This window comes from Pyrgilauda ruficollis, unplaced genomic scaffold, assembly GCF_017590135.1.
Source record: "Pyrgilauda ruficollis isolate IOZ18807 unplaced genomic scaffold, ASM1759013v1 scaffold14, whole genome shotgun sequence".
NCBI lineage: Eukaryota > Metazoa > Chordata > Aves > Passeriformes > Passeridae > Pyrgilauda > Pyrgilauda ruficollis.
Window position 1 is genome coordinate 4,685,673 of NW_024512543.1, and position 23,680 is coordinate 4,709,352.

Sequence of the window (23,680 nt, forward strand, 5' to 3'; positions counted from 1 at the left end):
GCTTCCCCATTACTTGTTTTGGGTGCCTTACTCTATTTCTGTTACTAGTTAAGTGGATAACTGTTTATTTTTTCTTTTGCAGAGGAGCTACCATGTGTTTCTAGTCTTAGGGCTGAGAGGAAGTGCCATCACTGGAAGCAAAACCAAACTCATCCTTCACTGCCTCTCCCAGTGCCTTCTATCCCACAAGTTAGGAGATAGGGAAGGACAGTGCCTGGATCTTCTGAGTTGTGCTAACCTCAAAGGATACTCTGAGATCCTAAATGCTACTTGGCTCTACTGTAGTTGTGTTGGTGCCCTCTTTGCACTTAGTTTGCCCCAAAGGTGGGAAGGAGAAGGCAGGAATGTCAAGTATCTTCAACTTGCCAGAGGATGTGATTAGGTAACTTAAGAGGATTTTCAAGTCTTTCAAACAATGAGTACACATGTCAAATGTGATGGAAAGCTCCAGAGTCTTACATGGATGCTCGAAGTCTCTTTGTCAAAATTGGAGCATCAGGATAGTGTTGAATTTCTAGTTTTGGGCAGTCTCCTTTGATGGGGAAGGTATCAGCTGTTGTCAGAAGGACAAGCAGGCTGTTGCAGCTCAGTAAAAGAATAACTTGCCTCTCTGCTAATGAGGGTTAGTATCTTATGGTTTTTAGGTAAGCTATTAATGAAATTATAAGTTTTGTTTTATAACAAAAACTGGCATGTTACTCTTAGGTGAAATTTGAGATTTGGATCCATGCAGTTTAATTCTTGTATTTAGTTTATTACATATGTAACCTCTTTAAAACAAGTCAAAAAACTCCACAATAAGCATGCCACTTAGCCACTCAACTGGACTGACTCTAGCTTTGGTACCTTTGGTTCCTTTTTGGATATTTCTACCTAACCTTTCCTTGACAGATAAAAAACTGAGGACAGTACATAGTGGTAATCTGTCTTGTCCACAGTGCAATACTCATGCAGGAGTATAAGAGAACAGTGATAGGTTTTTGGTTAACCGTCCCTCTTGAAGGGTGTTGGCTGTACTGGTTAAATTAAAGCAATAGCACTGCTTCATTTCCTGCTGTCCAGTGTTCTCCTCTTATTTCCTATGTTAGACACTCAGGCTGAATCAGCAAGTGCTTCCCTGTAGTTCAAACACTGCATATAAATGAAGCCACAGCTCTAATTGCTCTGAGGTGTAAGGAGTTAACTACGTGCTGCACCTGACCACAGTGCTTCATTATCTACTCTCTTCTTGGATGTGCTTTTGGTTAGTAGCTATGAACATGACTGGAGGCTGAGGGAGAATAGCTTTCCAGGCATTAAATGCCTGAAGAATGGTGATAGATTGTGCTCTCTTTTATCTTTTCTACTAGCTTGTTTTGTGAATTAGAGTGAGTTACCATCTCTAAAGCTTTTCACCTAGAATGGGGTAATGCCTGCCTTACAGGTATGTGTCAGAGCCCCTTTCCTAGTAAATGTGCTGTAGTCGACAGATAAAAGAAGTCTTAGAAGTGCAAAACCTCTGAAGCTGCACAGCATGCGTATAATATATCCCCATTAAACAGCTATTTGGCAATGTAATGCACTTTCAGTTAATGAGGGATGTTTAAAAATGGTTTTTTTACAAGTCTTTATTTCATAAGAGGCAGCCAAGTATGTATCCTCTTGCATTTGATGGGACCCTAGTCGTTCCTGCTCCTAAGTAGGACCTGAAATTATTCTTGTTCAAGTGATCCACAGCACCCAAGACAACTCCTGCCTGAAAGCTCAAACAAGAGCAAAAATTTTTTAGGGTGTTTTTGTGCCTGTGTTGGCTGGCTTGGGAACTGCAGAGTTAAAGCTCTTTGGCGTTGTAGGCTTGGGTACCTAGTTGGTGCCACATATTATCACCATGTAAAACAATTCCTAAGACAGTAAAAAGTTACAGGATTTCTCTGATGTTTCTCATTTATCAACAGTTTAATTTCATTAAGAATAAATAAATTACCTTTCTCAGGCAACATTTCTTCACTCTTCTTGGGAAGAACTTGAGCTTAGCAAGCTGAAGAGGTCAGTGGACTTGAGAATCCCAATTCCACGTGGTTAGGGCACATAGATATTCTTCCAGAACCTGAACCCAGTGCAGACAGTTTAGATGGTAGGAGGAATTCTAGAAGTTAGCAAATGGTTCTGCTCATGATGACTGTAAAAATAAGTTCTCTCACAAACAAGCTGTTGAAAAAACCTCGAGCTGATTCCTTTATTAAAAAGGCACACAGCAACAAGAAATTTAGGGAATTGTCCCATTCAGCTACCTACTGTCTTCTGATTACTAGCTTAATTCTTTGATATCTGACTCTACAAAAATGAAAGTAACTCCTGTATTTGGAGAAATATCCTTTGCATACATGGACATTGCATAAAGGTAATAGAAATATGTAGCTGAGTAGTCAGAACATCTGTGAAGTAAGTTATTGTAGGAGCTTATCAAGTGCTTGTTAGGTACCTCAAAACAGACTTAAGTGATATTTCTGCAGTGGGAGTGTGGTGTATGTTTGTGGGGGACAGTTTGCTATGGCTCTAGCATCCTGTATTCCAGTTAGTGAAACTAGATTGTGTGAATGCAAAAAGCAGTGTGTTTAGGGTTGTGGGGCGCCTGCTTTTGATGGGCTGGTGCTGATCAAAGGGGTGGAAGAATAGCTGATTTTTGGTGCTCCTGGGGTGAAGAATGATTGGTGTAAGGCTGAAATGGGTAGACTTTATAAGAAAAGACTTATGCTGGGGAAATGATTTTAAGTAGAAAATGGAATGAGATGCTCAGGGACAAGGTGATAAGTCTTAAGTCAGCAAGCTAGCTAGAGTGAACCTGCCAGGCAGGTCCCTAGTTATAAATTCCTGAATTAATCCATTATGGCACAAGTCCATTTGGGTAGCCATTGCTATGGATGTTGACTCCCTGTTTTGAAGAATCCTGGCTAAGTACTGAGAAGAAGATGAGCAGTTCCAGTATCTGTTTCTGAATCTATCACGTGGCACCACTGTGAGGAATAGTGCTACTCCAAATCAGTAACAATCTCTTTCTGCCTGAACTATTTAATACTAGTGGGAAGAATTTTGTTTCAAAATAATGTTTGTCATGGGCTGCCTCTGCTGCTAAACATGGCTTATGCTTGTAGAAAAAAGATGAGGAAAGAATAGGATGGGCTTGTCTTTCCTATGTACTTACCATGTGCCTAATGAATTTGAACAATAATTCAGGTTAATTGCTACCCGAATTATGCTAATTGTAAAATTTTGCAAAGGCCAAGTGATTTATGCATCCCTCTTTAAAAGCAATCTCCTGGTTTTGAGCTAAAAAGGAGTCTTTTGTCACTTTTTCCTTGCAGAGCGCTGTTTTGGTGAAAGTACACTTTTTTCCTCTTTAAGTTCACACAAATGTTGGACAAGAGCTCTTTTCTGTATAAAAATACTAAAATAAGAGCTGCTGCCATTTCACAGAATTGTCAGGTCTTTGAACTTTCCTAGGAAAACAACAGTAATAATCTTCTAACAAAAATCTCATCTCTAAATTCACATTATATTGAGTTTCTGTGAGGATGCTGTGTTCATTCCTTAATTTGATCTTTTCCCAGTACAAGCTAAGCCTCGTTTTATTAGTACTTAGTCACCTGAAGCATTGCACACCTTCAGAGCATGCCAGTTCAGAGAACTGACTTGAAGAAAAATGTTTGGGGCAAGTGTTGTTGTCACAAGGTTACTTGTGTTTTGGGGAGACCAGGCACTCCAGCTTTACTTTGTGCTCTTTAGCAATTCATTCAGTAACAGGCTTTTAAGGATTCATACTTACATCCTGGCACTTCCGTAAAAGCTTCTTTCTATGCTCAAGGATGTATGCAGGTCCTGCTTCAGACTTTCTTATGAAAGTTAACTCCTAGAAACAGTCCATTTGTTGAGTGCAAGCCCAGGGTTTATCTAATTTTGAGGACTTTAGGTGATTCCATTTTAAGAAGAATTCTCAGATGAAGATACCTCTGTGATACAGTCCTCACAGTTTGTAATGTAATCTGCTTCTGGGTATGAGCATAGAGAATGGTGAAAAAAGCACGTGATATAAATCTGTATTGTAGCCAAAAACTGCTGTCAGTCTATTTGCGTGCAAACCAGACTTTCCTCCCTTACACTTTGCTCTCAGGTATTCAGAATCTGGCTCTGGTTTTACCTCCTGAAGTGTTCCCTCCATTTTACCTAGGGGTTAATGATGACTAAATTTTCTTGCAAACCTTTTTCTAAGAAGTTTGTGTTGGGCTTTGCTTACTAATGAGGGAATTCCAGTGAGGGAGGGAGAGGGAAGAAGGAAGCAGGAAGCTCCTTGGCCAAGCCTTCACAGGCAGACTTGGAAATTGCAATAAATCCTAGTCCTGTGTGAGCCCTAATGTACTTATGCTCTTAGCAGGCTCTGGTGACACAGGATGAAGCTAGCTGAATTCAGAGAGTGGAGTCTTTGCAGGACAGCGAAATATTATTTTCTGATTGTTTGTATTTTCTTAAGAATAATTCAAGTTTGCATTTTTTTTTCATGTTCTTTTCCATTCTGTTTTTATTTTGGTTAATGCTAATGCTTTCTTGGTGCTGCCTTGATATCCAGGTGTAACTGTAGTGGGGTGCTTCTAAAAATATTTGCAAGAAACTAAGCTACTGATTCACTGCCCTGTGGCTAACAACTCGGTGTCATCCAGGGGCTTGTTAGTAATGGGAAATTAGGCTACACTTACCTTTCTCTCTTATTGAAAACTAATAGGAATAAAATCTCAGATTTCAAGATGTAAAATTTGTCATCTGGCTTGATTGATCAAAAGCACACTAACATTGAACTGCCTTATTTCTCTGTAGTCTGGAGTCAGAAGTCCTGAAAAACCAAGGAATATGGTGGTACTTGAGCTGTAAACAGTAATGGAGGGCTGGGGATCAAAAAAATATCCAGTGATAGAGCTGCATTACTGAGTATAATTAGAGTTTTTGGGCGGCTGGTTAATAACTTCCTCCTTCTACTTGAATTCTAAATGAGAAGCTGGCTAGTGAAATTATTTGGGTTTGTAACTGTAACCGGGAGGAGAGAAAGGACCAGGAAACTGCAGAAGTTCAGGTGAACATGGAGGACCTAGAACAGTGAGGAGGGATAGAAGTCAACTGGGAGCCTGGGATGCAGATAAACCTGGGGAGAAGATGCTTGGTGCTGGAGCTGGTAACAATATTTGCATAGGTGAGATGTTCGTGTCATTGCTAGGGGGAAAATGTCTTTCCAGAGTCAGGTGCACAGTGGTCTTTCTGTGTGAGAGCTGGCAGACTTCAGCTGTGAGGATCAGAGATGACTCTTCCTGATTTTAATACTTTCGTTGAAGGTTTCAGTGTTTTCCAGTTAGGCACTGAAAGAGAGCAGATGAAATGTGTAAGACCTGTCTGAATCTTAAAAAGATTGGAATTAAAAAGGAGCAAAGGCAAAGTGTCAGCAAGTAAGAGTGAGAAAAGGGGGAGTGTCTAGTTACAGGGAGACTGAGTGGAGAAACATGTGGAACAAACAGTCATGGCAAAATCAGGGTTGACAAGGATAAGCAACTTGATTCTGTCTGGAATCTTTACTGGTGCCTACATCTTTAAGGTCCAGGAAACCTTATAGCAAGGCCAGACACACAGCCATTTCTCATGTACCCATTAAACCAATTTTAATGAAACTGTCACTCCAAGTTCTTAAACCCAGGGTTTTTTTTTTCTTGGGTAACAGTTGACCTAAACTGACCTAGTATCTGCCTGGAGTCCTAGCAAACAACATAAAATAATTTTTTCTTAACTCTTCCCTTCCTATTTGTACAGCTGGATTTCCTTACATTTCTTAAAGTTGATTACCCCTTCAATTATCTCTTGCCCCCTGGTATAGACCAAAAAGCTTGTAAAAAGTGGAATTATATCTGATTCAGCATGTCAAGATTTTTTTCAGGTGAAACTAGGATTTAGCAATGTTTGCTAAGACATCTAGTGCCTGGGATAACTCTTCAGCTTGAAGAGGTTCCTAAACTCAGGGGAGAGGAGAAGAGAGAGGTCCTTTGCACCAGAACAGGCTCCTCCTCAGCCAGAAGCCTGCTGAGAACAGCCTTGCTAACATTTATACAGTTCTGAGCTGCTTTTTGGGCAGTGTGTGCCAATCACCACAATCTAGGCCTTCATTATTGCCATCTATCTACGTGTTTTTAAATGAACCTCAACTGGGGCATGCAGCACTTTATAGCTATAGTGACTAGACCTCTCCTGAGCCTTACATTTGAGCAGAGTGAGGGCATGTAATTTGTTGTTGTTGTTGTTGTCTTATTTGGATGAGGGAAGATATATGGTGTAATTCTTGCATGGCTGGCTGCAGGTGAATGGGGAGAAGGGATTAGTAATACTTCAGCTCCCTTTTTCCCTGCCAATGCTTACCTGCTATCCCCTCAAGCAGTATAGTATTGCATGAGCAGTAGGCAGCCTACCCTTCAGTTGTGCTATTCAGTGATAAAGCAAGTCCTGCTGCTTCTGATCCTTTCTGCTGGAGTCACTTCTTCCTGGGATTATCTTCTTGTTGGCCACAGTACAGGCTGCTGTGAAGGCAGGCAATACCTTCCAGTGAGAAGAGGAACATCAGTTATTTGGGTCAGAAAAGGACATTTCTTCAGATGAAATTGGCCCGGTAGCCTCTTAAGCTGTATAATACATGAAGAAAGAAAGAGAGAAAGCTGTTTAACCCTTTACAGAAGCTCATTGTACTCCTGTAGATTTGGTGGTGGTGTGAGTACTCTTCATAGTCTGAAGCGGTAACAAAGCTGTATGAAGCTGCTATCATAGCCTGCTTTAAGTCTGTCAGCTAAGAATGTCAGTTTGGTCTTTGTCCGCTCTGAGAAGCCTGACCAGTAAGCCTGAGTATGTGTTTGTACTGAGGCCAGGTCTTAGACCAGACGGAAAGAGATCCAGAAAATCTGAGGAATCCAGATAAAACCACAGATGTTTTCCCATAGCTTTTTCAATAACATGCCCTGAAAAGGAAGATGAGGGACTGCAATAATCTTGCCAATTATCTGTGTCAAAGATTTATTGTGCAAAGGTCTCATATTTGCTTATATTAAGACTGATGTTCTACTCCCTTCAGGGAGGCAGACAGCAAAAACAGACTGATACATATATTAGACATTTTTTTAGCCTTCACTAGAGAGATGCACAAATCGCAGCACAAAGTTGGTTGAGCACTTCCAGAGCCCCAGTGAAGTGCAACTGGAGGAAAGTTAACCTGGCGAGTGCTGTGTGAATTTGGACTAGAGATGGCTACTTGTATGGAATGCTGTGAGTCCTAGACAGAACAACTCTTGTATGAAAATATCAAAAAAGATACCTAAGGTACCCAAGCCCACTGGCTTGGATAGCTTTTGACTGCAAGGGGCTTGGTGACAATGAAAGTTAACTTCACTTGTGTTTAAAGTGAAATACTGTGGAACTACTCAAATACTGTGGAAATACTCAAAACTTATTTCTCCAGAAAATAAGGAAAGCATGTCTGCTTTTAGCAATAAGGAAGCAGTATGATTATTCTGCAGCTCCTCACAAAAAGTGTGAAAAATTCAGTGTAGCTAGAATTGCCCTTTCTGTAGCTTGAAAGTAAACACACTAAAATAAACGGTTCTGTAGTACAAAATGTGAAAAACCTGTAACCCTGAGAGTGAGCAGCCTGTATTAAGATCAGTCACTAACACCTTCCTGCTTGGGAGTGGGGGGTTAAATGTACGTGTAACACTGTGGGGAGGAAGGGAAGTGCTTTGGTGGAAAAGTGATTTTGTATCTTGCTTGGGAAACTCACATCAAAAGTCGTAGTCGTATCATAGCAGCATCAAGATACCTGCAAATATTTCTTCTTTTGAAGACACCACTGTCCTTGCTTCCCATTCTGCATAATAAAACTGCAGACCTTATAGCAGCAACGTGACAGCTTAGAGATGTATTCCCTTTGCTACAAGAAAGACACTGAAGGGCTGAAGTGTGTCCAGAGAAGGGCAGTGTAGCTGAAGAAGGGTCTTGAGCACAAGTCTGAGAAGCAGCTGAGGGAACTGGAGTTATTTAGTCTGGAGAAAAGGAGGCTCAGGGTGACCTTATTGCTCTCTACAACTCCCTGAAAGGAGGCTGTAGCCAGGTGGTGGTTGGTCTCTTCTTTCAAGTAACAAGTGACAGCACAAAAGGAAATGGCCTAAAGTTGCACCAGCGGAGGCTTAGATTGGATATTAGGAAATGTTTTTTCACTGAAATGGTTGCCAAGTATTGGAACAGCCTGCCCAGGAAAGTGGTTGAGTCACCGTCCCTGGAGGCATTTAAAAGATTTGTAGATATGGTGTTTAGGGACATGGTTTAGTGGAGAACTTGGCAGTGCTGGGTTAATGGTTGGACTTGATTATAGAGGTCTTTTCCAAACTAAATGATTCTGTTCTGTGATTCCTTGTAGAGCTCAGCAGGAGAGGTTCTGCTGGGAACATCATACAAACCACATCTGTCACTTCAGTATGGAAAATATGCCTGACCTGTGTAAACAGATTTTCATGCAAAAGCAGGTTTTCATGCTAGTGTGGAGTAATATGCCTGGGTAGTTCAGCAGTAGTGCTAAAATACAGCATTTTACTCCCAAGCTCTATTGGAAGGCATGTGAACTGTGCAGTTGAACACTCTGGAAAACCTTGCACACTTACAACTTACTAGTTTGAAGTGGCATTGCCTAGTTTGGCTCTTCAGTGAATGGCTGTGCTGTAGAGATGCTTGACCTGTTTTTCTTTCCTCTCAAAGTTCAGCAGTCAGCACCTAGGTTACTGCCACAATTTTTATGAAAGGCACAGTAATTACTGTAAACAAATCTTGTCTGCAGAAATTGGAAAGTATACTTAGTCTTCTGAATGTTGTCTGTCACAGAGAGAAGATAATGGCATTAGAGCTAACCATGGTGCCGCTGACAAGGGTCCTTCCTCCTTGCCTCACACAAGCACTTTATCTTAGAAGTGTTTCTCTGTAGCACTTCCAACTCCTGAAGTAACCAGTTCATGCATCTTGCCTGTTGTGGAAAAGTTTTTATCATATATTTAGACTGTCATATTAACTGACTATTTTCTTGAGGCAGGAGCAGAGAGCAGAGAATTAGTTTCATGCCACCAGAATGGAAGTTCCTATCCTGAAGCTTATCTGCACAGCAGCTTCTTAAATTTGTGATCCAGAAGGATCTTGGTGGTGGGGAAAGCTTCTCTGCTACTGCCTGTGCTGTCCAAAAGGCTATGACAGTCTAAGAAAGCATTGTCCAGCACTTTCTTCCCAGGGCTAAACTCTGGATGGTTATGCCTACAAAAGTGAGGGAAGCATTTAATTTAAATGTAAGTAGAAAGATGAGAATTACTGTTAAACACTGTAAAATACAATGCAAACAGAACTACAGAATGAGGTAGTGAAACAATGAATCTTTCCCTTAGGGAGTTGGGAGGAAAAGTTTACTTTTTATGACTTTTTACAGGCTTTCATTTCTGTTTTGTACTTCCTTTTCTGATTCTTTCCCTCTTGGTCTAAATTCCTGGCTGGCACACTTTTTTCTTGGTTATCAGGATTGGGTTATTTCACTCTGAATTTAAAACTTGCCTTGTGTTTAATGTGTCTGTCTGTGTCACTGTGGAATACTCCAAGGTGGGTTTGGCCCTTGAAGCAGTGAGTATTAAGCCAAGCCTGGGATCCTTATGATGTCAACAGCATCCTACTGAAGGGCTATTCAGAAGACTCTCTGCTGGTCTGCTGAAGCAAGAGTTAAGATTTCTAAATGGTGTTTTTAAAAGTTATCATCTGACTTGTAGAAAGCTGAGTCTCTGAAACTACTTGTCTGTAGATCAGATGCATGGTCTTAATGTTAATAACTGCATATGTTGGTAGGTGGACATCACTACTGCAGTGAGACACAGGGGGAGTGAATAGCACCTCATGGCAATTAACTGAATAGTTAATTTATCTATTAACCAGCCAGTTCTCTTGTGGTAAGGAGAATGTCTTTATTGTTGTCAATTAATCTATAAACTAAAAGTCCAGGGATGACACATCCTCTATGATGTTGGGAAAACCCTTTTTTTTAACAGTAGTGGAATAATGTTAATCATAAATGTAAGGAAGCTGTTGCTGCTTTCACAAGCTACTCTGTATTTAATAAGAGTACATGATATTATGTATAAACGAGGTCAAATTCCAGTTTATTCTTCAGTTTTGTTGTCTCTGGCATTTCAGAGGAGTAATACAGCAATAGGGGCAACTTCCTTTATTACTCTGTACAGCTTTGAGGCCTGTGGGGGCTGTGAAGGCTATTCCTCTGTATAGCTGATCAGGCCAGAACTCAGCTCTGAACATCTCTGGAGATGGCAAGGTAGGCCCACAGAAAGAGATGTCAATTCTGTCCCCAGACAGTGCTTCAGAAGCTTTGGCACTGGAGTGCTGATGATAATAGATGTAAAGCTGCATGAAGTGGAGAGAAGCTCCTGATGCAACCATCTTTGGTTAAGCATTATCTTTGGATCATAAAGGGGTAAGAATATAGTTAAGAAAAGTGAACCCTTGAGTGTTCTCAGTATCTCCTTTTTAATATCCCTTCTGTGCAATGGAATTTCAGACTTGGCATTCATTTAGTATGTGTCTCCTGATGGGCAGCCAGCCCTTGATAGGTTTTGAACTAATGAGATCAGCTATTTCTAATATCTACTTCTTGGTTCTGCTGTTGGCAGCAGTTACACCAAACATAATGAAGGCTGGATGCCAGCTTCAATTTGAATGCCACTTTCAGCATTTTTGAGGTATTCATTTAGGGACCAAAGTTTGTAGAGCTATTGAGTTATAATGGGTGGCATTCTCCATCCTGGAAGATCTACAAGGACAGATAATTTGTGATGGAAGAAGTGCCTATGTATAGTTTTATTTCAATTGGAGCTCAACCCTCAAGATGGGCTGCAATTGAGTTTGTAAACTATGTTCAATCATCATGTCCTACGAGATTATCTTCTAGCAGAATAGAGCAGTTCCAGAGGTGGTGGCGGTCTTCATACACCTGCTTTGTCTACAGTTACAGTGTCTAATAATACATATGGCTATGGCTGAAGGGTGACAATAGTTGTGGTGTAGACTAGAAAGTGGGGAAAGGGTATCTGGCTTGAGGTAAACTCAGTTGTATGTCTTGCTGTGTGTACTTACATAATGTGCCTCGTGTGTGTGCCAAAGGGAATGGTATTTATGTAGGAGACAGTGTTCAGGAGGTTATGAAGCCATCTTTGGTGAGACTTGATACCTGCTTTTTGCAGTGGGCCGTCTCTGGCATGGCTAGAAACTTTTGTGTTATTGGGGAAAAGGGGTTATGGGAGAAGAATATGTCCTTTTCATCTTGCTAGTTTGGGGTATTTAGGACACTTATCAACCAGCTTGGAGACTCCACTTAGAGTCGGTGCCCACTCTTCAGCAATAACACTGTGCAAGTAAAGGGCAAAGTACTTTGAGTTGTTGAGAGAAAGACAGCACAAGAAGGTGCTTAAGAGAAGGGGATCCAGATGAATTTATGTCAGGTGATGAAGACAAATTTTGGGGGCTTTGGGTTTAAAAGGAAGCCCTTTATACCTATCAGGCTACAGATGGAAAATCAGCAGAGAATTTGTACTTCATCAAACAGCTTATTCATTTAAGAATGCTTCAGCAAAACGTAGGTGTCATCAGACATGCTTGCAGTTTATGTGTAACCCCACAGAGCATACTAAAGACTCACGTGGAAAGCTTATATCAAGACTACTCCAGTATTCCAAGCTCTTGCAAAAGGGGAAGAAGGATTCCTAGGCTGACTGCATAGCCAGTCCTGCTAAAGGTAGTACAGGAGGGAAAATAGGCTCAAGAAAGTCTTATTTTACAGTCACTTTCTGTAAGTGGCTAGACTTCCTACAGAAGTCTACAAATCCTGGAACTGACTTTTAGTGGTTTATACAGTGGAAGATAAGTATGTACTTCAGTCTCCATGATTTGAGAGAAGTGGGGCCCAGAGGGAAGAGTCTGTGCAGTGGTTTGAAGCATTCAGTATGCTAATGTTTGGGAAGCATGGGGATCACTCTTCCTGGAAATCTTGCTTGAATTACTGCCCTTTGTTGAAGTATACCCCTGGTATTGCTTCATCTCTTCTGCTTTCTGGGAGCTTCTTTTGAGAAAAACATATCCCATTACAATGGCATCGCTGACTTCTCACCTAGTGACAGCATGAAGTTGTAATCCTGCTACATTTGCTAGTGGAGATTAACAGCTTCAACTATCATTATGACAGACTAAAGTACGGGATACAGTTACTGAGAGATTAACTTGGCATAAGGTATACAGTAGGATGTTTTGAGTTTGTTTTTTGAGTTATGCTGAATAAGCACAGGACTCCTTAAACTGGAAAGACTGGATCATATTATTAAACAATACAATTTAGTGAATACAAGATTCCACATTTTATATTAATGGAAGTTTTGCTGTTATTGTCTTGGGACACTAAGTTCATTGACTGTTCAAACATTTGGATTTTCTATCTGGTTCAACATGTATGGTAGCAAAGGTAGAGAGCAGAAATAGTCCAAGTTAAACATACCTTTTCTTGTCAATATGTTTGACAAGTTAAATTTAATCTTAAATTTGTTCTAGGCTTACATGTTACCTTGGCTGCAGGAATACTTTGAGTAGGAGAGTGAGATTTAACAGAAACTGAAGTAATTACTTCAAATAAATTAAATAATTCTCTACCTTAATACTGCCAGACTTACTAGAAAGATTTAAAAGTTGTGTGTTAGAAATGTGAGACTTAAGATGAAGTTCCTGTTTTGTGTTTAAGTTTTGGTTTCCTCCTCTGTTCAGATATTAGTGTACTGAACTTATGAGATGCTTAAACTTGTGACTTACAAAACTGAAGTTGGATTTTATGAAGGTGATACAGGCATGTGGATATAAAAATTGTGTGGGAAAGGGGATTATTTTAAAATATGAAATGAATTTCTTGTCCTGGTGTCTCTGGCATTTTCTTTCCCACAAGTAAATGTAGTTAGGCATTCCATAAACTTGCATGTCAAAAACAAAAAGAGAGAATTTTAAAAGTTCATTCCCTGTCTGCAATGACTTTTTTTTTTTTTCTATGAACAATTGAATCACATCAAGAAAAAGCCCAGAGAGCTGCTCTGAGATGAAGTGTAACTCTAAGGGTTTTTCCCAAACCCTTGGTGGGCTTTTCTCCCAAACCTTTGGTGGGCACTTTGAATCCTCCATTAGGCAGCTTCTCTGGATCTAGTACCTCATCTTCTAACAACAGAACACAGCTGCTGCATCAGGTTTGAGGATCAGTTTGCAAAGAAAACGAAAGTATTATTTCCTAGCTAAAAGTATTCTAGCAGATGAAGCATAATCCTTAAGTGCTGCCTTTCATTGTAATGGTTTACACAAAGCGAAGATTGAGGGAAGGAAAAATCACTGTAGAAAAATGAGGTTTCTAGCCTGTAAGAGCAAAAAACTGTCTTGAATTCAACACATGCAAATAAATCTAGAGTTTGCTGGCTTTGCAATGTGTTCCCATACATTTGCTCAGCCTTTACCATCCTCAAGCACAGCCTCTGTGCTTTGAACCCATTCTTATTTGCACAGCTGGAGGCTTGGGGTTGAAACATAAGTGGTGCTTTAACTTAGGCTAGACTCTTCACTTTTCAGGAGGGTGACTCAAGAAATAAAAGTATTACAATATCTTTCTTGTAAGTACCTTCTACCTGGGGGAAGTGCCCTTCTGAAATTTCTTGGGAAAGCCTTAAGTCTTGGTATAAAACTGTAGGATGCTAAAAAAGCCCCACCCAAGGACTGGAACTTCTTAAGATGCAGTACTTTGAGAACCTTTGTCTTAATAAGTTATCCAGGTGCCAGTGAAGTACAAACTTGTGAGTGTTTCCAAAAAGGGTATATGAAAATAAATAAATCTCTTCCTTCCCCTGCCCCAAAACACGTGACAAACTTCCCAGGAAGTTCACTTCAAAAGCCTTTTTTCACTTGCTAGATTCTTAGGCTGTGTGAGCGCTTTCAGGACAGAGGCTGGGCAGCCTGGTCAGCTGTTGGGAGTTTAGTGCCTCTGGTTGATATCTTCCTGCATGTGTAAGATGGCAAACCCTGAGAGAGTTTTCAAGACTTGCAAATTGTCCTCTTTGTATTCCTAGAAGCGAGGCATTTTGGGTCTCTGGCTCAGAACAGGATCTCTGACCCCTGTGAAACCTGCTAGGCTTATGGTTCCATGGCAGGAAACTTGGCTGAAGTCCAAAACCAGAGGTTGAAATTGAAGTCCTTGTGCCCTGTAGGCAACTTGCCATGGGGCTGAGGGTCTAGCCATGGTTAAAACTGGAACTTGGCTCCAGTTCTGCCTCCGGAATGGCTGGTTGCACCAGTTTGGAGCCTGAAACCAAGGCGTAAAAATGTGAAACGATTCTTTCCAACAGCAACAAAAATGTCGAGAAGTTTATGGTCTCCCTTAATGTGTAAAATTGTATGGTTTTCCTGGGGAATTCTCTCTGGGAAGGACTTGCTCATTTGTACTTAAGTCAGGCCAGTCTGAGTACTTTGACTAATGAGTGGATGATCTGTGCCATATGAATATATCTAGATGAATCACCTTTCCCAAGACGTGTTCTAAGGGTCTTCAAACTTGAAATCTGCCAAAACAGGAGTAAAGTATTGCATGTGCTGTTTTTTCTGACTCAGTTTTGTTAGGCAGCAGCACTCTGCAGTACTAATCTGAAATGAAGCTTCTAAGTAGCAGAGGCACCTCTGTTTTGATCTGTAGTGAACTCTAGATTTGTTTCTCAATAGATTTCCACTTTCTCACGTTTGTGTCATTTGTGTCCCTCGCTCCCTCTTTTCCCCGAAGCCTTGCTAAGGCATGTTACTGTGGTACTACAATGCCTTGGCCATTTCTCGTTACCTCCATCACAAAAGGCTGTGCTGTTCTGTTTGTGCTTATAATGTACCCAGATGGTGAATAGAATGAGTGACCACCAAGCTCATTTTCACTTGTGGGGTCAGACCTTTTTCTGCTAAATAACACAAGTGTTCCCAGCTGCTGTGCAGCTGCAGGGAGTCTGCTTTCCTTCACAGGCATTAAAAACCCTTTAATCAGTGTTTGTTGTTTGTCAGCAGTGGTGTTGAGGTGTGGAGAAAAAGAACAGATATGCTTTGTTGGCAAAGTTAACTTCATTCTGACCTCTTATCTTTCCTTTTTCTTTTCAAGTCTGAAGAAGTAGAAAGCAGTTTGGGAAGTGGTTTCTGCAAGCACCTGTGTAAATGTATTTGCTAAAGGAGGAGGTTTGTGTCCTTGTACAGACAGAACATTTGACATAAAAAGATGCTCTGAGAGCTGCATTGAACTGGAAACTCTTTAGGGCAGGGACTCAAACTGGCTGGAATAGGCACTGTGCAGACTCCCTTAGTGTAAATAAATGTTACAAAAATACAAATACTGTCGCTTAATACTAGTGTTACTTATCTTAATATTGAGTCTATATTCAATGGATCCCATTTGCAATCTGGTCAATATTAACTTTTTTATGTAAAATACATTATTTATTTATTATAGTTTTGGAATGGGGTTTTTTTGTTTTGTTTTAGCTGGGTTTTCTGTTTGTAGTGGTTTGTTTGTTTTCCTTTTAGTTCTACTTTTAATAGCTTTCTTCTCATGAAGGAAAAGGGAGGAGATAAAGAGCTGATAAGCTGTCTCCAATCCCGTTTGCTTTGGATGTAGTCTGTTCGGAAACAAATGGGAACACAGAAATCAAGAAGAAGCTTTGAGAAATTTCAGAGCTAAGATAATTATTTTCCTCTTCTTTCTAGATGAAGCTTGGAAACCTGCTGGTGCTGCACGTTTGCAGGTTTGCTCTTTCCCTGAGTCCAGGTTTGCTCGCATTGTGTGTCTGTGTGTAGAGCACTGAGCACTGCTCTGTGAGTAGTGATTCTGTTGCTTGCAAAGTCTGTCTGCGTGTGCATCCTGAGGCTGTTGGGACATCAGGCTTTGATTTGAGCTTCGAAAGTCATCGTAGGACACTGGCATTAAAGGCAGAATATTTACCTTGCTGCTGTTCCCCTGGAAAGACCAGAGGATCACATTCCTGTCTTGGCTGTGTGTGGGGAGGGTGGGTACCAGGCATTAGGGCACATTCCTCACAGCCCTCAGCCCAGCTCAGCAGGATCTCCAGCAGTGACCAAGGGGCTCTTATGGAGCAGGGCTGTGCCCTAGGGAAAGTAGTGCCTGCTTGCTCAAAGTAGGAATTATGAAATAAAAATCAAACTGACTGTATATGGATTCTGGTCCTAGCTGCTAAAATTACAGAACCAAGGGGTCTCCCCATGGCAGACACATTTTAGCATTCATCCATTCTTTTTCTTCATGCAGCTGAAGTTGCTTACAGTGGAGGTCATGCTCTTAGACCAGCAAAATGCTAAAGGAAGACTTTTTATGCTGGGCAGGAGGAGATGTACACTCAAAACATTTAGTATATTACATGTCTGTGGGTGGTCTGTATTGACCATCAATTCTATAGCATGAATGGTTATGTGCTAGAAAGGGGACAAAGAACCACCATTTTATACCTGAATGCTGGTATATGCAGTCAGGGCTGCTGACCAAAGAGATGGGCTGTGAGCTACAGTGGAACAGGTACCCTGCTCTGAGAGGGGGTTTTTGAAGCCCTCCGGATCTCCTGGAGATATTGCTGGCCTTTCTGGCAGCGCGGTTTGCTTGCGTGAGAAGAGCTCTGATCAGACAGGTGTGATCCTGGATCCTTCTTGAATTTACTGCAGACTTACTCAGTTACAATCTACCTGAACAAAACAAGCACCATCTTGTGCAACTACGTAAACCATAAACTTTTTTGGGCAAGGCAGGTGTGGCATCTTCAGTCTCTGGAAAGCACCGAACATGCTGTGTGGGCGCCCTACTGTAATCCAAATTACAAATGCTAAAAAGGCTTTTGATTTTTTTAAATTTTTTTTTTTTCTAATAACGTGATTCTTGGCTTAATTTGGGTAGGCAAGAACTTCACAGACTGCATTGGGATGCTCTGCATGTTTCCTCAGGCCCTCATAATTAATCAATGTCGAGTTGTTGCTCTGTCTGCAAGGAGGCAGCTGAGGGAAGCGCTTCCAGAGCCTTAGGTTTAACTTGTTTGTCAGCCCTGAGAACAACTTTCTGTTCTTTAGAATGAAGAAGGGGGGTTCTTGATGTATAAGACCCCTCTATAGTAAGTATTTTGGTACAGGCTGAAGAAGACTTGAGTTTTCATCACACAAGATGACTTTCAATAAGTTGGTAATAATGTTTGATGCTGAGAACCAGTATTCCAGATCTTCTTGTTGAACCTCTGGCAAACTCATACCTGTGGAACTCAGCTTCTGACAAGGAATTTGCAAAGAGTTTCATGCCAGTAACTCAAGTCTCCAGTTGTGATAAATAGGAGATCTGTGTGTTCCTTCTAAACCAGAATGGTTCCTGTGTTGAACTGAAGACTTAATTGCTGAATGTGCACCATACTGTCCTATCAGGCAGCTCTGCTTTGAAAGTCTGTTTATACATACAGAAACCTGAAAAGCCTTGTGAGTCTTTCAGTGTCTGACATCACATAGTGGGAGGAGGCTTCAGCATCTTCAGTCTGTTGCTTTTTGCTGAATGTTTACAGTCACTACCAATAGTTGCATTTTGGGAGCAACAGAAAGACATTACTGTAGCCAGAGCAATTCCAAGTTAAGTTGTGATAGTCCAGCCACTGAAAAGAAAAAAATCTGGTCCAGCTTTACAGTGTTTTTATAGTCTAGTCCAGGTCTCTATAAACAATTTAAAATTGCCTTCAGGTTTAAATTTTCCAATTTCCCATTTGGAGCAGGTGTTGCCAGGTTATAGAATGTGTTGCAGAAAAGGAACAAAAACATTTCAAAAACACTGTGCTGTAACAAATATGTCAAGTCTGTGACAGATGAGATTTAAAAAAATGCTTGCCCCACCAAAAGTAAAATGAATGCCAACCTTGCTTACTTTTCCCGGCTATCATATTTAAATAGGGGGCTTAGTAATGCATTACTCTTCAAAAGATCCAGCAGTACAGTATGAAAATATGAAACTTCTCAATTGTTTTTCATTTAACTGGGGAGAAAAGATTTTTGTTTTTTTTGTAATGAAAAAACCTACCAGCAACTAAATTTCAGAGATGCATGTTCTCAGAGTGGTTAAAAACCAACCCAAACTAGGCTTCAAGCAATGTTTTTTCAACAGTTTTAACCTCAAAGCATAGAGTAGACAGCTTTGTAGGAAACTGTAACACCAAGGTGATTATGGCAGTGACTCACGCTTCCCTGTAAGGCATCCAGCTATCAGCACATTTGGAGAGCTGTGGCTTTGTGCATGCAGGCAGGGTGTCAGTCAGTGCCCATTTGCCAGCCAGCTCTGAACTGCTGAGCTCAGAACTGCTTTGACAGCGGGCTGGCATATCTGTGTGTTAGGAGAGCAGCTCTGGTGCCCCCAGGCTTGCAAGAGGCTGTAGAAATAGGAGGTAGGGATGGGGATGTGCAAGGCAGGTTTGACTTGCCTTTTCTTTGCTTAATCCTCATTGAACTTGTTTGAAGAGTCCTCTGAAATATTCCTGTGAGCAGGTGATTGGGTTTGGGCAATAATTAAAGGTCTGACGGACCACTTAGTGGGGTAGTATGGAAAGAGAAAAAGGCTGCTACTATCATGACTTGCCAAAAATTTCTGCAAGCAAGTAGTTATGGAAAGATGACCATCAGTTTGGATCATCAGGAAAACAATATGAATGTGGGAAAGAGACCTGGGTGTCCCTATAGGCAGTTCAGAGTAGAGTTGAGGGTACAGCAGTAAACTCCTCCTGGATGTTGGGATTTGCAAGGAACAAGCGGACAAAAGATGGGGACTCATATGCGCTGTGGGTTCCCCATCACCAAAAATAAGGCAGAATGCCAAGGAAGACAGTAGGGATCATGATATGGAGAGAAGTGGTCTGGGTGAGAAGTAGGACGGTTGGGATTATTCAAACTGTGCAAGATTGGCAAGCGATGCTGCATTTGCACAAAATGGGTTGCATCATAATGGAATGCTCAGGAAGAAGAGGTATGCAGAAAGATTACATAAATTCAAACTTCTGAAAGGAAATAGATTTTCATATAGTGTGCAATTTGACTGTGGGATGCATGGAGTGCAGTTGCCAGCTGTGCTGGGTATCATCAGGAGGGAACAAAAGGTGACTTAGGGAGTGTGCAGGTATGCTCTAGCAGGTGGTATTCAGAGATGATATAAACAATGCTTTCAAAAACATCACTGGTGATATGAAACTGGTTACATGCATGGTTCAACTACAAAGGCCAATCTTGATAGTTTATTTGTATTCCTCTGTCTTTGGTGATAAATTTTTTGTGTCTCTGACTAAAATTGTCTAGTACCAGATACCGTTTGTGGCACAGCACTGGGCAAGCTAGGCTGTTGTGACTCAGTATTACCCTTCCCGTGTGGGTTGTGTTTGGCTTTGCACATCTTACTTTTTTAGAGGTGAGGCAGAGTGAGTAATGTTTCCATTTTATTAAAAAGAATGGAATAGACCGTTAATATTTTTTAAAGATGTACGTGTTTCATTTCAAGTTCCCTTCAGGCAAAGTCAGCTTTGTTAGGCAGTTTAAAATGCATTATAGTCATATTGCTATTGTCATAAAGAAAAAAATACACCATGCTCAGTTTTGGGAAACCAAACAAAACCACTGTTTTTTTTTTTCTCTTCTCCCTCCTTTTTTCTCTTTCTTCAGTTTTTAATAAGCGACCGTGACAGAGACCCGCAGTGTAACCTGCACTGCTCCAGGTCCCAGTCCAAAGCGCTGTGTGCCTCTGATGGCAGAACCTACGAGTCCATGTGCGACTACCAGAGAGCCAAGTGCCGTGAGCCGAGCCTGAGCGTCACACATCGTGGCCGCTGCAAAGGTACGTGCATTCCAAATGCCTCTGAGAGGAGAAATGGGGGGCCTTCCTCGTAGGAAACTGAATTCTTAGACCTCTGAGTTTAGTACCATGCTCTGAGAGTAATCTGATTTGGAATTGTGCATTCCTGCAAGCCTGGGTATCTGAGTCTCGGTTTAGGCAGTAGAGTATGAGCTGACTGAATTATCAATGAAAGAAGGAAAAGGAGGCACAGACATCACTGGAAAAGGGCTGAAATATATTTCTGCTGACAGAAACAGCTGGCCCCATGGAAGTACAAAACCAAATCCTGAAAGGCTTCTTCCTTGCTACCTGTGCTGGTGAGGAATCAAGACACCTTTGACCCTTTGACTGGCAGGAATTTGGAGTGGGGAAGAATATGAAGCACATTAGATGTCTAGTCCCTTTTCAGACATACACAGCGTTTCTGTGCTGAGCTAATTAAGAAGGCAGTGCATGCAAGGCTTTACATGTTGGGTTTTTTTTCTGTTTGCTGTTACACATCTACTTAGAAGTGTGAATACTGTCCCTCAATTCAGCTCTTGGGCATAGTCTAAAGATGAAGTTGAAACTTCTTTAAAGGGTTATTGGTGTCTTGTCACTCAAATGATTTGCATTTACAATGAAGTGAAAAATAAAGTGGAGTTCATTTTCTGGGAGCACAGTTGGCTCAGAGGGCAGATGGCACAGGTGTTTTTGGCAGTGGATTAATGTGACAGGAGAAACTCATTAAAATCCATGTGACAGAATAAAAAGAACTCATTTAAGCCTGGAATTTGTTTATAAAGGCTTTTTTTTACTATTATAAAAATGTATCTTTGTTAGAATTACTTGATATAAGGTGGAAATCTCCTTTCAGTGTATTGACAGATTTTATAGTCTAGGTGAATTATGAGCCTGACTTCAAATATTGCTCTCTTTTAAACAGTTTCTCATTGGAAAAAATTTACTAGTATGATTTTTTTGTTAGTTTGTTTTTCACCACTACTGGATTGGTTTATGGCAGCTTCTCCCAGAGCATAGGTTGAGGCCTTTGAAACAGGCTTCTTTCTAAATACTGGAAAACCAGAACCTTTCTTCACACAGCTTAAGAAGCACTTGGGTTGTCATTGCAAGTGATTCATTTTTGAGTATCACAGTAAGAAGCAGTATGGTGACAGTCCTGTTTTTGCTTTCATTCCCTGAGCAGAGTGTCTTAGATAAGCAGCTCCATAGCTGATATTTGCATATAAACTGGCACTGTTCAGTTGCTTAAAACATGAAATCTGAAATGCGGTATATATACTAAACTGTCTGTCTGTGGAAGTAGACAAAATTTGCTTCCCAAACTACATGGCCTATTGCATATTGTGATTCCAGAGTCCCCAAGAAATAACTGAGACTTTTTTTGTCTTGAGCACAGGTAAAGTATACATTCTTTCTGCTCTCTGATACAACTGTAATGTTTAGTTGACGCTAACTTGCAATCTCTTTTCCTTTCCCCTCTTACCCTGTGGTACTATGCAGTACCTAACAGCCTGGGAGTGTTTGTAAACTGCAAGTCTTGCTTTTAACCCACTGACACTCCTGCCAATTCCTGTGAAGTAGGAATATTCTTTCAACTATCACATGCAAATTTAACCTGGTAATTTCCATATGTGCAGTTCTTTAAAGGTATTTCATTTTTCTAGCTGCATTAGGAACATGATCTCTAGTGTATAATGATCACAGTTATTGGCAAATCCGGGCAGTTGTGAGACAGCTGTGCTGAACTACAGGCTGTTGGCTGGGTCTATATTGTGTACTTGCAAAAAGGAAGGCATTTCCAACAGTGTTTGAGCACCCTGTACTGTAGCAGGACATTGGGTATACCCTGAACAGCCTTCACTCCTCTGCACGACAGATGCTCTACAGGAGAGCTCCCATGGAACGGTAAGGGATCCCATGGGCCATTGAGCTCAGTCACATACAGTTGTGATAGATACTGCACCCAAGAGCTTATCCTTATGGAATGAGAAGTTTTAACTTGTGCTTCACTCTCTGAAGGGGGAAAAACAGCAGGCAACTAAAGTAGAAGAGAAAGTATACTGTGGACAGCAAGGCATAGTTAGTTCTGCAGCCCAGATTATCATAGGCTTCCAGTGTATATGCTGATGGCTTGAACTGTGCTTGTGCCAAGGAAAACAGAATGGTTTCCATAGTGAGAACAGAACCTTTTTGATTCAAGTTAATGCTCTGTTCTCTCTCAAGAATCTAAGGACCTTTAAAGATGAAATCTTGCCAGCCCTTTGGGAGCTATAACCCTTATTCAGCTCTCGTTTGTTGCTAGCTTCCTCATGTGCTTTTCAATGAAATTCCTTCAGTGCTAAATTATCTGAAGTCCCTCCAAACCCTCGTGCATCACAAAGGGTTAAAAGTCAGAAGTAGCTTAAAATGGTCAAATTATGGCATCCCTGACAAATGGAGCCTCACTGATGAGATTCTAGAGAATAGTTCCAGATGCTATAGCTGTGTCTAAAATACACAGCCAAGCAGTGCTACCTGGATGTTTTCTCGGGAGGCGTCATAATATCTGATGTTAAATAAGAGTTATACCTCAAAACTTTGCAGGGGCGGGGGAAGGACAAATACTTGTTAATCTTGACAGCTTGCCAAGAGTCATTTAAGCAGTGATTGTTGTACTGGTATGTATCTGTGGCTTAGAATACATTTAAATTCTGTGTTAACTGGTTGATTTCTAGGAGCTTCTTTGGCTTATTTAATTACTATGTGGGAGTGTTCTAAAATTTTTCTTTAGATTTATTAATTGGATTAATAAGTCTGCTGGTACAGAGTTTGTTCTTATCACAGTCACTGTGTAGAGCGAACCTATCTGTAAGTTACTGGTGGAGATTGTAACAGGACCTTCAGCCTTTCTCCTGGGACACAGTAAATGAACACAGCTTTTGGCTAATATGCTAGAAAGGCAGGTCTTCTGACTGATGGGTTATTTGAAGATAATCTTCTCTACCTACTATTTTCATTGGACAGGAGATGGTGTTTTGAAACCACTTTGTCTGCTCACTAGATCCATGTGTTTTGTCTTCAAATTTCCTTTATTCTCTCTTGGTTGTGAGTAAGAATGTCCTTGCTTGGCAGCAGTTAGTAAAATCTAAAATGTCTCTTTCAATCACTTTGCAAATTTAGGCATTCTGAATAAATTAGGGAACTCTGGAGTAGGAATGCAATGTGGATATCAAAAAAGGAACAAAGTGTATTGATGTGAAAAGAAGACAAGAAAGTGACCAGAAGTAGTCAGTGTGGATGGGGAAGTCATGCTTAACCAACCAGAATGCCTTCTACAGTGGGTCAGCTGGCTGGATAGATGAGGGAAGAGTAGTGGGTGTTGTCCACCTGGGCTTCAGGAAGGCTTTTCACACCCTCTCCCATGATAACCTCACAGGAAAGCTCAGGGAGTGCATGACATGTGGACAGTGAAGTGGTTTGAGAGCTGTGTGAATGCCAGATCTCAGGGGACAGCTGTGCTTGGAAGCCTGTCACTAGTGGTGTCCCTCAAGGTCCAATATTGAGTCCATTATTGTTTAGTTTGTTCATCAGTGACTTGAATGAAGGGACAGATGCCTCTTAAGCAAGTTTGTTGATGATTCGAAGCTGGGAGGGCTGTGGAACTCTTCA

The 23,680-nt window shown here is 41.0% G+C and overlaps 1 protein-coding gene across 13 annotated transcripts in view; it reads left to right on the forward strand.

Annotated features, from left to right (window-relative positions):
- The window catches only part of SMOC1 (SPARC related modular calcium binding 1), a 170,647-nt gene that overhangs the window by 62,563 nt on the left and 84,404 nt on the right, over window positions 1–23,680 (forward strand). For 11 of the 13 annotated variants that reach the window (XM_041459777.1, XM_041459781.1, XM_041459779.1 and 8 more), the window contains one exon: window positions 19,858–20,029. In XM_041459777.1, the coding sequence (XP_041315711.1) occupies window positions 19,858–20,029 (172 nt within the window). Of the gene's footprint in view, window positions 1–15,888; window positions 15,950–19,857; window positions 20,030–23,680 lie in introns of all 13 variants that reach the window. The other 2 variants (XM_041459788.1, XM_041459786.1) reach the window with 2 other exon arrangements.